Consider the following 14,208-nt stretch of genomic DNA (forward strand, 5'->3'; position numbering starts at 1 on the left):
AGTGACTGCGCACATTGACTGCTGAGCACATTTGTGCCATAATGTACTAACCCCTAATGCTGATCTCAAAGAGTGTCTCTGCCTTCATGGCACCCCCACGATATTGCCCCTGCAATACATCCTTAAATATGAGCATAGATTTGCAAATGGCTGTTGCAAAAGTTCCTGAAGGAAGTTGTGCTGAATGCATGGATCTAGAGTTGCTTCCTTAACCAATGTTGTGGCCAGTGGGCCTAAATCCACTCGTCAATGTTCACCTTTACTACATCACAGGCACTGATTTAATGGATGCCATTCCAACCCCATTTTATCTCCATTTACTTGAATAATAAGATACTTAGGACAGGGCTACTGTAATGTGAAACATGCATGTTTATACTGTCCACATAAAAGTTCCAGTGGATGATTAGCAGCTCTGTTCTCCCAAAAGGTTTCTGTGCCCCCTGCTTCGACTTCTTTGGTCCAGCTGGTGTGTCAGACCCCCCCACTGTAAAGAAAGTCTTCAAAGCATTGTTTACACTAAATTCATCTCATTCTGCATTTCAGTGATTCACTTTTCTTTTGGTCTCGGTCGTTATGAGCCAAGGGCTGGTACATTAGAACCTCATTGGCTCTAGTACCAAAGCAGAGGTTAGACATGAATATTCAGTGAGTTAGTACAGCAGTATAGTAGTGGTTATTTCTGCCACTGAATAGGATGGACATCATTTGTGGTTCCTCATACACTAGTATAGTAGTGGCTCCTGTACCAAAGCAGCTGCTTGATCATAAGACGCTGATTCATGGGGACACCTACTATGGCAGAGTTTGTTGCTGTATCCTAGGTGTCGTGTTAGACTCTATGATTCATGGACCTAAGGTAAATTAGTGCATTGATGGGTCCTGCTCCCCTGCATTGGGTTTGAGTGATAATTGAGGGTGTGCTAGTTGTCACTACACCAGACCCTGTGCTTTGACTGTAAAACAGTGGAGCCATGCTACATTAGAACAGCTGTTTGTTCCCTAGCAATAGATTTGCAGTGATATTGTTCATTGCTACTAGTTTTGCCTTTGCCTTAATTTGGGGAAGGTAGGAGGAATCCCATCCTTTTGTCCTTTGTGAAATGGAGTCATTCATTTCTGAATTAAAGTTGTTTAAAAAAAATACTTTCCCTGATAGCCAGTTGCAAAAGGTCATGATGAATTTTGAATAGGAACTTGCTTCTGACTTCCTAGAGACATTACTTTTTTTGCATACGCAGAAGAATCATCGCCATTAACTGGTGCAGATGGTCCCTTCATGGTCTGCCACGTGGTTAGAGTAGTCAGTAATGGGCAGTTGGCTTGGCTTCAATTAAAATTGTGAAATTAAAGCTTCTGATACTGTAAGCCACTGGTGTGCAAGGTCCAAATTACTGCCTATGCTGCCTCCCATTCACCATACTTATGCATGACGCGCAAGCATACACTTTGTGACCCATGAGTATCCATATGCTCAGCTGCCATGCATCAAAATGTGTAACTCAAATGCTGGTCCTGTTAATCGCTCACGTTTTAGGCTCTTTCAAGATTTTAAAATTGTTTCCTAAAAGTCTATTTTTATTGCAGCTGATAGATCAATTGTCTCAGACCGGAAACCAAGCCACCCCCAAAGGCCGCTTGATCGTGGAGATAGTGCCGTTGGACGGTTAAAAATTGGAAGTACAAGTGATGTACCTGAACCATCAGGAGGAGTGACCATATACCTGCCCACTTTAGATAGCAATGACCGAGAAGCAGGTAAGAAAGGGCAATTGGTATTTCAGGAGTGAGTGTTTAAATGTGTTAACATTGAAACTGAACTTGTACGTCGCTTTCATTTGCTGTGCCAACTCTGAGATTGCATTATGGAACTCATTTGAAAGTTGCCAGGGGTAGCAGCTGTTTCAGGTATTACTGGTTCAGGGATTACAGAAGTATTGTCAAACTGAAAGTAAAGAACTCGAAGAGCCCTGTTTACCTTCAGGTGTTCCCACCCCTTATCCCTTCACTACCCCCTTAGTATCCTCAATGGTTACAATGGGGATGAGGGAGGAACAAGGGCACATGATGTTGGTTGGCATTGTTATTGCATGCAAGTCTGCACTTGATGGTAGCAACTGGGATGAGAGGCTGCAAGGCTGCTCTCATTATTTATGGTGACAGTACCCTGCATACATATGATGCCATATTTGGGCGTTTGAGAGGCTACACTGTGATATGATATGATATGGTATTTGTAACGCGCCTATACACAAGTGTTGGCTAGAAATGGGTATTTGAGGTTGCCCCTTGCATTTTGTGAAAAGGCCACAAGCATGATGCAATATCAAGCTTTGGATGGTATTTCTGGAGCATTTTAGGTTGTTCCCTATGAATGGAGGTAGCACCTGAAAGTCAGGTCAGACCTTCATTTTTATTAGACCTCGCATGTGGGCCAATCACAGCATTAGGGTCTCAACTTCTGCATATGGGAGGCTACACTTGGATTATTATTAGTGAGTCAAGTTTTAATATTTTTTTTAACTTTTAGCTTATTGAATTATTTCTCTATCTGTAATGCTGCTCTTGTGATGTCGTCATGGTCAAAGATCTTGTGACTACACTTCTGATGATAACCTCAGGGCCTGAGGTCGTGATATCAGTTCCTGTGATATTGTTGGGCTTGTGATGTCACTTCTGCTACTCGTGGGATTTTGGTGAATTCACCTCCCTGGTTATTATTTCTTTATTTTGGTGTTACAGTGAAGCAAACCGATGATTATTGTGGGATAGTTCTTCGGAGTACTAGGGGGGTGGTCTAGGAGGGTGGTCAGGTTGCTGAGGAGGAGTCAAGGTGGAGAGGTCAACAAGGAATATGTGATCACTGCGCCACCAAAAAGGTTGACTAAGAAAATTCTGATTACAAATATAGAGAGGCGCAGTGATCACTTATCCACATATCCGCGTACCCTTTTTTTTTTCCCCTCCCTTGCCCTGTCAGCGCACGACTCTCCTCTATCCCTGCAAAGTCAGTTCCCTGCCACTAACATGCGTCAGAACTGGCACTGCAGGGTCACTTTTCTTTCTTTTTTGTTCCTTGATTGTTCACCGCTTTCCATGTAATGGAGGCAGGGGACACCCCTGCAGCCCCTGATCCCATCTCATTGAACAAGGGGAGCGGGACCTTGTTCAGCGTAATGGGAGTCGGTTTTTTGGCATTAAATGCGCATTCAGCATTTCTTTGGCGACATTTTGGGCCAATACCAGTCAAAAATACAGAAAGCCTGTGGATTAAATCCTAAAGCACCAAGTGTCGGTATATCTAGGGGGAGACCCTGAACCTACAGTCAATTGTGGCTAGCTTGCTTACCTACCGGAGAATTTCCTCCTTTTTAGGCCATTGCTGCATTTTGAGGACCAGATCTGCCCATATTGGTTGAAATGTGTATCCTGGGCTGCTCTCCAGTTTCCATGTTTGGGTGTCATTCCTAGGCATCCCATCTACTCTGTTGGCTGGGACAGGCCCCCATGCTGGGGCCATTTCCAGGCCATTTTTCCGCCAGCTTCCCATTTTAATGTTGTGAGTATCCCACTTTGGTGTTGGAAGCTGCAGTTGCCTGGAAGGATATTGCTCTTCTGGACCAACACAGGTCACTCTTACTGTAGTCTTCTTCATAGTACAGTTTCTCACGGTGGGTCTCCTTTGAGTTGCCAGAACCTGATTTTCTGGGTTCTCTTGGTTTTCTAAAGTCAATCGTGCCGTTGCTCTTGCTTCTGGATTGAGGCTTATATACTCGGCCCTACAGATGATTTGTGCATCAACCACTTTTACTCCCGAAAATATGCAAATGCATCCAAAAAAAACAAATAGGGAGTAAAATTACTCTCACCAAAAACAAGGAAACAGACAATTGGCCCCTGCTTACGTTCACACAGCTCCATGGATATGTTTGGACCAGTAGTGCACACAGTACCACAGGGAGAAACTATTATTATACTGCAGCATGGGGTCTGACATGGATTCACATGCTCATGAATATTCCCAGTCGTCAGGCCGGGGCTCCTTTGTAAAAGAAAAAAACTGTTTCACTTACAAACTGTCTTTCTCCTTTAAACCAATCGCTGAGCTCTGGGTCATACTGCCCGCAGCCAATGGCTGCCCTCTTCCTAAGCCCCTCCTCTGACAGCCATCTTTATATTTTTACCGCACGTTCAAGTGTTGGGAGTTCTCGTGTTTTGCGCCGAGAGCTTTTCTACGTGTTTGCACTTTTTCGTTAAAAAGTTTCATTTTTTGTCAAATGGAGCCTGTGTACTCTTTCGTTCCTGTTACTGGAAAGCAGGGATCCATTTGTTGGCATCTGTCATTGCTCCTCAAGGGCAAGAATTGTCAAGAGTTCATCGAAGATTCCAGAAGGCCATCGGGCCTACACCGCATGCCGGACCATGTCGGAGGAGGACGACGGAGGTTCTCTCTTCAAGCTCTGTTCCAGCTGCGGGTTGAGGAATGTTTGTGGAGGACAAACACTCCCAGTGCCTCTATTGTCTCCATCCGGATCACAAGGATGCAGATTGCGAAATTTGCCTGGGATTCACCAAAGGCACCGTCAAGGATCAACACAGTAGATTGGTGGCATGGCTCAACGCCAAGGCCTCTACCCCGTGTGGCAAACAGGGGCATGCCTCATCCAGATCTGGCCGGTCGGAGGAGTGGGCTTCTAAGTCCTTTGAAGGCGCTCCTTCCATGGGGGCCCAAGACAAGGCCAAGCACCCCAAGTCCGTTTCTGTCGAGGTTGCCGCGCAAGCAGGTCCCGAGACGAGCAGGGCGTGCTCATCTTCGCCATCTGCCTTCATCTCGAGCCATTGCGTCAGATCCTCCTCGAAGAGGTTGTCTAACCCCAGGAAGCTGCTGGAGAAGCCGGAGAAGGTGCAAGGCTCAGGGTAAGATGACCGACCTACCCCTGAAGGCCCAGGTGCTCCAGGAGAAGTCTTCTTCGACAATCGAGCTGGTGGCGGCCGCCCTCTGGAAGGCGAAAGGGGCTGACCTCATCCACGGGACCTCTGCGGCGCACAGAGTGGCTGTTCGTCCATGGTGGGAGGGTTCGGCGAAGCCGGTGAAGACACTGAAGAAAAGGATGCCAGCCCTCAGCCCGGCTCCGACCCCGATGCAAAAAGGGGGGTGGGGGGGCAGTGGAGGCCTCTACCGTGCTCCAGGGAACGGATATGTCTTCTTCGGACAAAGAGGTCATACTGTCCTTTCACACGGTCCTGGAGGACATGGGGAACAACGACAGTGGAAATGCTGAGGAGGATGCCGACGGCGACGTAGGCACTGGGCCCTGCAATACTGCTCCCCCTCTACCTCCCAGGGGTGTGTCGCTGGACATCCTGTCAACTCTCCACACGCTGTTGTCGGAGGTCCAGAGGAGGATGCCAACGGAAACCCCGGCACCGGCCCTGGTGGTATCGAGTCCCCTGCTAGCGACGAAGAGGAAACGGCATGCCATGCCTCATCAATTGCTTCACATACCCTCCCTCCCCCCTCGGGATATGGGCACGGACGCAGAGACGACAGACACGGACGACAGCGTCTCCCCTCCGCCGGGAGCTTCTCCACCGGACGAAGTGGGATTGTTCCAGGCCATGGTCGCCTGCGCGTCTGAGCTCCTCTAGCCAAGAAGACCAAGAAGGAGGGTTTCCTTTACCGCCGCCGAGAGGAAGACCATTCTGGCAGTGCCTCTCCTGGATGACATCTGGACGAGGGCCTTGCACTGATGAGGAATCCTGCCTCAGCCCCGGTGAAAAGAAACAGGCTGGAAAAGAAATACTGGGTGCCGGAGTCGGCACCCAAGTGCCTGCAGTTGCAAACCTCCCCAGACTCTATGGTCTTGACGGCTGCGAGTAAGAAGTCCTCAAATCCATCATCTTCGGCCTCCGTTACCTCAGACAGCGAGGGGAAGAAGTTGGATGCCACTGGTAGAAAGGTGATCTACTCAGCGGCAGCTATGATTAGGGCAGCGAATGCTCTCACGATCCTGGCCAGGTACGACAGGGAGCTGTGGTACAAGGTGGCCCCGCTGCTGGAATTTCTCCCCGACGACAAACTGGTCGAGGCGCTGGCAATTCTCCAGGAGGGCGAGGTGGCATCAGACCATGCCATCACCGTGGCCCTGGACATCACAGACATAGGGTTCCGACAGATGGGGAACGGTGTCTGCCTCCATCGTCGTGGCTGGTTGAAAACCACCAATTTCTGGCAGGAAGTTCAGACGAGGGTCCTGGACATGCCTTTCGACAGAGACAATCTCTTTTGGAAGGCCGTCGACGAGTCGTTGCAGGCTTTCAAGACCGACACAGAGGCGGCCCTCAGTACAGCCGGATGGTACAGCCGGATGGACTACCTCGAGCCACTCAAGACGCACATAGCGCCGTACCATACATACTCAAGCGGAAAGTCGCTGAGTGCTGAAATGCCGGCATTGAATACCGCAATCAAAACCGGTCGAACTTTCGGATCATGAAGGACACAGATTGAGTGAGCCTTTTACATGCTCAAGTCGAGTGAGCCTTCTTAATTAGTTTCCTTGAGTGAACATTCCAACTGCATTCGTTGACTCCAACACCCAAGGGTAGAATTAAATTTCTGATGTTTGTTAATCTGCTTAGAATCACATGCTGTGCATAGGTCCGACATCCAGTGGTCACTGCGGAGTATTGCATTTTTTTTTTTTTTGAGTCGAAAAGGGACGTCGACAAGGCGTGTCTGAAATACTATCCCTATAGTGACGTGCGTTGTACCCACAATCCCTCACGCGTCGAGGTCCCTCTGATTGTTTTTTTCCGCCCAGCTACTGGTCACCTTTACGCGGAGCTCCTCGAGAGACATTGCAGATTTCATCTCCTCGACCTGTGGTCGTTTTCCTATTTAATATATAACACATCGATCCCTCCCTCGACGCAGTTGTGAAGCTGTCTCCGCCGAGCAAGATCTTCGACGGAGGGGACGAGCGGAGGAGATCCTTCGGCGTTGCCGAACACGTGGCCTGGCCTCGAAGGCCAAATACAGTAGGGAGAGTGGGGTCGTGGGACATCTCTGGTTCTTTTCTGAGAATGCCTTTCCTTTTCCCCTTCCTTTCCCTTGGGGTCGTTATCACGATTTATTGCCTCGGCTATGGAGAGGACACCCTTTAGGTTTTGCCCGCGTTGCAAGGGCAAGTTTACTTGGAAGGACAAGCATTCACGGTGTAACCGCTGCTTGCCCCTCGATTACAAAGAGGAGGGTTGCACGGCTTGTCGGCTTCTTAAGCCAAAGACTCTAAAAGACCGTAGGGTCAAGAGGTGGGCGGCCTACGCGATGTCTAAGGCCGATTCTTCACCCGCCGCTGCTACCACCGACAGTGACGAGGAACGTGATAACACTACCTCCGCTACGGAAGTCGTAGACCCCTCTAAAGAGCGCTCGCGCTCTTCGTCGTCTGTCCCCGGCCCCGACGGGCTCGGCTCACGCCCTGCTTATGGGGATGAACACCCCGGCGACACTGACGCACACGATACCACACATAAGCACACAACCCATGGCTCTTCTTCGTCAAAGACGAAGAAAGCATCAGCGCCCAAGGAGACGCAGGTTCCACCGGCGGCCTCCTCGGACCGTTCAGGTTCGAAGCCCCTCTCGCGACCAGCGACTGGGCTTTCGGCAAATAAGGGCACCGCCCCCAAACCATCGGCCGGCGCGCACCAGCAGAGAGCGCACACCGCCGTAGAACGATCGACACCCGTAACGTCGAAACCACAGCCCTCCGCTGACAAACGAGTCACAGAGAGCTTGGCGAGGATTGTTGTAGCCGACGCCCAGAAGCGTACGCCGAAAGACACGTCGAGCGCTACGCAAAGGTTGAAAGACACGCCGAAAAAGCCCGAAGAAAGACAGGGACTACCCCCTTCAGTCGGGGGGGACCCCCAGCACACCGGAAGGCTTTTCGGAAGGCGACGGGACACTTTCCTCGACGTTATGGGAGAGGTCGAGCCGTTTTCAGCTAGATGACACTAATTTTCCCCCGCTAGACCGCTCAGGGGTACCCCATGAAACCATGGAAAGGCTCCATCTCTGCATGGAAAGAATGGAAAGGTTTATGAAGACCCAGAACCCTCCCATTCCCAAGAGAACAAGAGAAGGGCCTCATGAGGACCCCAGGGCCAAATATCCGAGACTATTCAATCCCCAGCAGGACACAGCCTCAGATTTCCATAATGTGTATGACCTCACTGGTGAGGAACAATACTTGGAGGAGGAGGATGAATTTGTAGACGATGAAGAGGGACAGAACCAGGAGGAAGGTCTGGAAGACAGCCCAGACATGGTAGGAGAAGGCTTCGGAGAAAATCCAGAAGAAGGACCTTCTCATCCCTGGCAATCCCCATCAGTATATACGGACACTGATGTCCTTAACCTAAATCCTCCTGACAATTCACCTGTTAGAAACACGTCTCCCATTGACGATCAGCCCACATTCAATGCCCTGTTGCGCAGAGCAGCAGCACATTTCGAACTGGACACTGGGGAGATCTCTCCTGAATTAGACTTTGTGGAAAGAGTAATTAAGGAGAAACCCCCGGTCAGCCAGACCATTCCCCTCCTCGCTTCAGTGAAGAGAAGAATCATCCCTTCGCTATCCACACCCGCACTAATCAGAGGAGTTAATCCAAGAATTGAAAAACTTTTCACTCCTTCACCCTCAGACCCGCTGTACATCAGGGGACATTCCATTCCAGATTCCCTTGTAGTAACTAATACAAGGAAGAGGGCAGGGGTGCCGCTGTCCACCAGCGAGGCACCACCTGACAAGGAGGGCAAGAGGCTATATGCCCTTGCAAAGAGAGTCACATCCTCGGCTGCCTTTTCGGCAAGAATTGCGAACAACAATTCTTTGCTAGCTAGCTACGCGGACGCGCAGTGGGCCAAACTGCACAAAGACGCCGAAGAAGCGCCGGAACCACTACGTACACGCCTGCAATAACTATTGGCGAAGGAACCCAGGTCAACCAGAGTATTGTAAAGAACTCTCTGGATGCTGCAGAGACAGCGGGACGTTCCCTGGTTCAGGGAATACTCCTAAAACGCCATGTATGGCTGCACAACTCAGGGTTCAAACCGGAGACACAGGCGTCTTTTATAAATAAACCTGTTGAAGACTCAAACCTCTTCGGGAAAGCGGTGGATGAGGCTCTGGAGATGGCTAAAAAAGAGTTTGATACTATCAAAACTCTTGACCAGATCTCTAAGCCCACTACCAGACGCGGCTATGGCAACAAACGCTTTTTTCGTGGCCAACGCCAACAGCAGAATCAGCAGCAACAGTACCCTGCCACCAATTACCAGACCAATAGTGGGCAGTACAGCGTCGTGGCAAAGGGAGAGGTCGGGGGTCCACCCCCAGAGGCTCCCAAGCCCCCACCAACACCAAGTGACGCGAAGATTCGCGTCCCCTCCCATGCAACACCGGTCGGGGGCCGGATAACATCCTTTCTTCCAGCATGGGAGGGAATAACGTCAGACCGCTGGGTACTTTCCACCGTAGCCCACGGATACTGCATCGAATTCAACGGTTCCCCAACATACAGACCCCCGAGGGGACGACGCATGACACCCGAACACCTTGCCATCCTTCTCCAAGAAGTACAACTACTGCTGGAAAAAGGAGCCATAGAGGTCGTGCCTCTATCTCAGGTAACGGAAGGTATTTATTCAGTGTACTTCCTTGTACCCAAAAAGGATCTAACCATGCACCCTGTATTAGATCTGCGCCCAGCGAAAAAGTTTATCAAACCCCAGAAGTTTCGTATGGTGACCTTACAGGAAGTGATCCTACTGCTATCACAGGGAGATTACATGACAACATTGGACATGAAAGATGCATACTTTCATATTTTAATGTTGCCAGCGCACAGAAGATACCTCAGGTTCATGATAGAGGGCAAACACTACCAGTTCAGAGTGCTACCCTTCGGCATAGCATCAGCGCCAAGGGTATTCACGAAGGTACTGGCAGTGGCAGCGGCCCACCTGCGCAGGTTGTCCATCCCAGTTTACCCTTACCTCGACGACTGGCTCATAACGGGATTCTTACTAAACATGCTTCTCCAATATCCAAAAGACTGTAGACCTTTTGTTCCAGTTGGGCTTCTCCATCAACGAAAAGAAGTCCAGCCTAGACCCCAGCCAAATCAAACAATTCCTAGGGGCTCTAATTCAAACAAAGGACGGCCTCGTCTTCCCCTCCAACGAGAGGGTCAAAAACATGCTGTTTCAGATCCCTCAATATGTGACCGGTCGAGAGGTGACGGTACGCAAAGCAATGTGCTTGATAGGCATGATGGCGTTGTGTATTTATTTGGTACCTCACGCGCGCCTGCGCATGCGCCCTATGCAAGAGTGGCTCAACAGCCAGTGGTGTCAGGCCAGCGGACTATGGGACGATCTAGTGGTGGTCTCGCAGGCCTTGGTTCTCTCGCTACGGTGGTGGACAAAGGAAAACCTGGAAAGAGGGAAACCCTTTGCCACACCCGCGGCGGAAGCCACTCTAACCACAGACGCATCCCTCACAGGATGGGGGGCTCACCTATCCCATCAGACTGCTCACGGAGTGTGGACTCCGAACGTAGCTTCCAAACACATAAATCTACTGGAGCTACTAGCTGTGTTCAAGGCGCCAAAAGCCTTCCAGGAACACCTACAGGGCAAGACTGTGTTGGTCCTTACAGACAGCACCACAGTCATGTACTACATCAACAAGCAGGGGGGCACCCACTCTCCAGGACGGTCCAAACTGGCCCAAAATATATGGAAGTGGGCTCTCAAACAAAACATGTTCCTACTGTCACAACATGTACCAGGGGAACTCAATCTGCTGGCAGACAAACTCAGCAGAGATTTCCCCCTGCCCGAAGAGTACGAATGGCGACTGCACGAAGACATCGTCTTCACACAATGGGGATTCCCAGAAATAGACCTGTTCGCAACCCTGGAGAACTCACAATGCCAAAGTTACGCCTCCAGGTACCCCCAGAACAATCCAAGGGGAACGGTCTGTCGATGCAATGGTCAGGGAAATTTGTTTACGCTTTTCCCCCCCGACTCCCCTTCTCAACAGGGTGGTGCACAAGATGCACCAGAAACAAGTGACCATGATACTGGTGGCCCCAATGTGGGCCCGACAGCCATGGTTCGCTCACTTGAGGGAGATGTCTCTATCTCCCCCAGTGAAACTCCCCTGCCCGTACAACATGCTGTCACAAGACAAGGGCAGGACTCTGCATCCATGCCCCCAGAACATGAACTTAGCAGCTTGGCTCCTGAGATCATAGAATTCGGACATCTACAGCTCCCGCAGAGATGCATGGACATCCTCGGGGAAGCCAGAAAACCTAACACTCGCCACTGCTATTCTAGCAAGTGGAAGAGATTTGTCATCTGGTGCAGAGGAAAAAGCATCAACCCGATTGACTGCTCTCCCACACATATTGTTCTATACCTGACCCACTTATTGGATTCAGGTCTAGTGTTCAATTCCATTAAAGTCCACCTAGCGGCACTTTCTGCATACACCACTTCCCAACTCAAAGTGTTGTGGTGGAAAATCCCTGTTATAAAGGCCTTCATGGAGGGAGTAAAGAGAATACACCCCCCGATAGCTGACCCAGCTCCCGGATGGGACCTTAACGTGGTACTTACCAGACTCATGGGCTCACCATTCGAACCCATGCACAAAGCATCTCTTAAACACCTCACTCTTAAGACTGCTTTTCTAATAGCTATCACCTCCATCAGGAGAGTAAGTGAACTACAGGCTCTTTCTGTTCTAGACCCCTTCGTTACAGTTCAGAGATAAGGTGGTTCTACGCACGCACCCAAGGTTTGCTCCGAAATTCATGTCGAAATTCCACGTAAACCAGTCTATAGAACTGCCAACGTTCTTTCAAAATCCTTCCAACTTGGGAGAAAAAACTCTGCACACACTAGATGTGCGCAGAGCGGTCATGTTCTACATGGAAAGAACCAGACCACTGAGGAAGACTAATCAGTTCTTTGTCTCAGTGGCAGCAGGAAGAGAAGGGGATGCAGTTTCAAAGTCCACTATTTCTAGATGGATTGTTCAATGCATCACTCTCTGCTATACTCTTGCTAAGAGAGAACTGCCCTTTAAGCCAAGAGCACACTCTACTCGAGGCACGGGGCGTCCATAGCATTCATTGCAAATGTTCCCCTTGAGTCCATCTGCAAAGCGGCTACCTGGAGTTCTGTGCACACCTTTACAAAGCACTACTGTCTAGATGCACACTCGAGATCTGACTCCCAGGTGGGACAGGCAGTATTAAGACATCTTTTCTCTACTGTTCCTTCTCATAACCCACCGCCAACTCCGGGTACTGCTCGCTAGTCTATGCACAGCATGTGATTCTAAGCAGATTAACAAACCTCAGAAGACAATGCATTACTTACCGTAAAAGCATTTCTGATGGTTGTATCTGCTTAGATTCACATGCACCCACCCTTCCTCCCCGCTCGGATGGACGGAACATAGACTTCCTTTTATATCTCTTTTCTGTACTCACTCACGTCTAGAAGGCTCCCTCGGGGCAGAAAAATACAAACAGAGGGACCTCGACGCGTGAGGGATTGTGGGTACAACGCACGTCACTATAGGGATAGTATTTCAGACACGCCTTGTCGACGTCCCTTTTCGACTACGAAAAACAAAATGCAATACTCCGCAGTGACCACTGGATGTCGGACCTATGCACAGCATGTGAATCTAAGCAGATACAACCATCAGAAATGCTTTTACGGTAAGTAATGCATTGTCATAGCATATTGTTTGGAACCAAATAGCCACCTTGTCAACAAGTTGCCACCATCACCATTTTTGAGCTGTTATGGTAGAATCTAATGCACAGTTCTACCGTCCTTTCAACAGCTGTTTGTAATTGTTCTTGATGCATGTTGAATCGTTTTGTAATGTACATGCTATAGTTGTAACAAATTAGGGACAGCTTCCCTTACTATCTCTGTTAGATAGGCGTTGCATCACACACCATCTAGGGTGAGGCACCCCTGGTAGGGACAGGGTGTTGTTCCCCAGGGTCAGTTTACAGCATGGTTGTCTCCTTTTAGACTGTGCGTTAATGTATGATGAATAAGTGCACTGTAGTTCTGAACGACTTCTTTTAGGAACCGTTTTGTTATAACATATTGTCTTCAGTTAACGGTTAAGGAATGCAACTGTTCTTCCATATTTCTTTTGAATTTACCCTGTCGTTATTATACCTATTCACCTAACACCATTGATTTAAAAATAATTAGGTACTCTTTCTATCCTTTAAATCGCTGACTTTCGACAACATCTTAAGCGGTGTAAAAGGACGAACGTCGGACAAAGACCTTGATTCGGCGCACTCCTTCGGCCTTGGAAGGTCGCACTATACCTGGCCTCGGACCATACAGTAGGGAGAGTGTGGAGTGGACATTTCTTAAGGCTCTAAGAGAATGCATATTCCCATTACCCTCTTTATTTTTGCCTTGCTGCCCTTCCATCCAATTATGGAAAATGAACCATTTAAATTCTGCCCTAGTTGCAGTAAAAAGTTCCCCTGGAAAGACCAGCACTGGGTGTGCAACCTTTATCTTTCACGGGGGCCACGACGAGGTCCATTGTCGAGCATGTCCGCTCTTCAAACCGAAAAAAACTCAAGGACCGAATATGAAGCTTTGGGCCCACCATGCCATGCAGGTCGAGGCCGCCTTGGACGTGGAGGGTGATTCCAGTGACTGCAGCATCACCGTCTTTTCGGACGACGAAGGCGATGGGGAACCGATTGAGTCCCACGTTCAAGGGGTAGGTCCACAGCTCCCTGTCCTCTGAAGATCTCTATCGCCACATGATAGGCCCCCAAAGTCGCGCGACAAACGCGATGCGGACGAAAGCGGAGTGTCGGAAGACGCAGCTTTGGACCTTCCATCCGCCGAAACATGACAACACACACCAACGTCGAAATCGGCGAAAAGCACTAGTTCCTCAAAAATAGCCCAGCTAGTGCAGAAACATGTCCCAGACATGTTCCTCAAAGGGAGAACATCGAAAAAACATTCTTCTAAGAGTCACCAATCTTAGAAAAATCACCACTCCCACAAGGAGAAAGGTACTACACCTCATAATGAAAAGGGTAGTGTTTCCC

At 49.4% G+C, this 14,208-nt stretch overlaps 1 protein-coding gene across 10 annotated transcripts in view; it reads left to right on the forward strand.

Moving 5' to 3' along the window:
- ARHGEF1 (Rho guanine nucleotide exchange factor 1) overlaps nt 1–14,208 on the forward strand; it is a 1,792,426-nt gene that overhangs the window by 885,972 nt on the left and 892,246 nt on the right. For all 10 annotated transcript variants that reach the window (XM_069640923.1, XM_069640913.1, XM_069640921.1 and 7 more), the window contains one exon: nt 1,588–1,758. In XM_069640923.1, coding sequence (XP_069497024.1) covers nt 1,588–1,758 — 171 coding nt within the window. The remainder of the gene's footprint in view (nt 1–1,587; nt 1,759–14,208) is intronic.

This window comes from Ambystoma mexicanum, chromosome 1q (assembly GCF_040938575.1).
Source record: "Ambystoma mexicanum isolate Mex_15411 chromosome 1q, UKY_AmexF1_1, whole genome shotgun sequence".
Classification (NCBI taxonomy): domain Eukaryota; kingdom Metazoa; phylum Chordata; class Amphibia; order Caudata; family Ambystomatidae; genus Ambystoma; species Ambystoma mexicanum.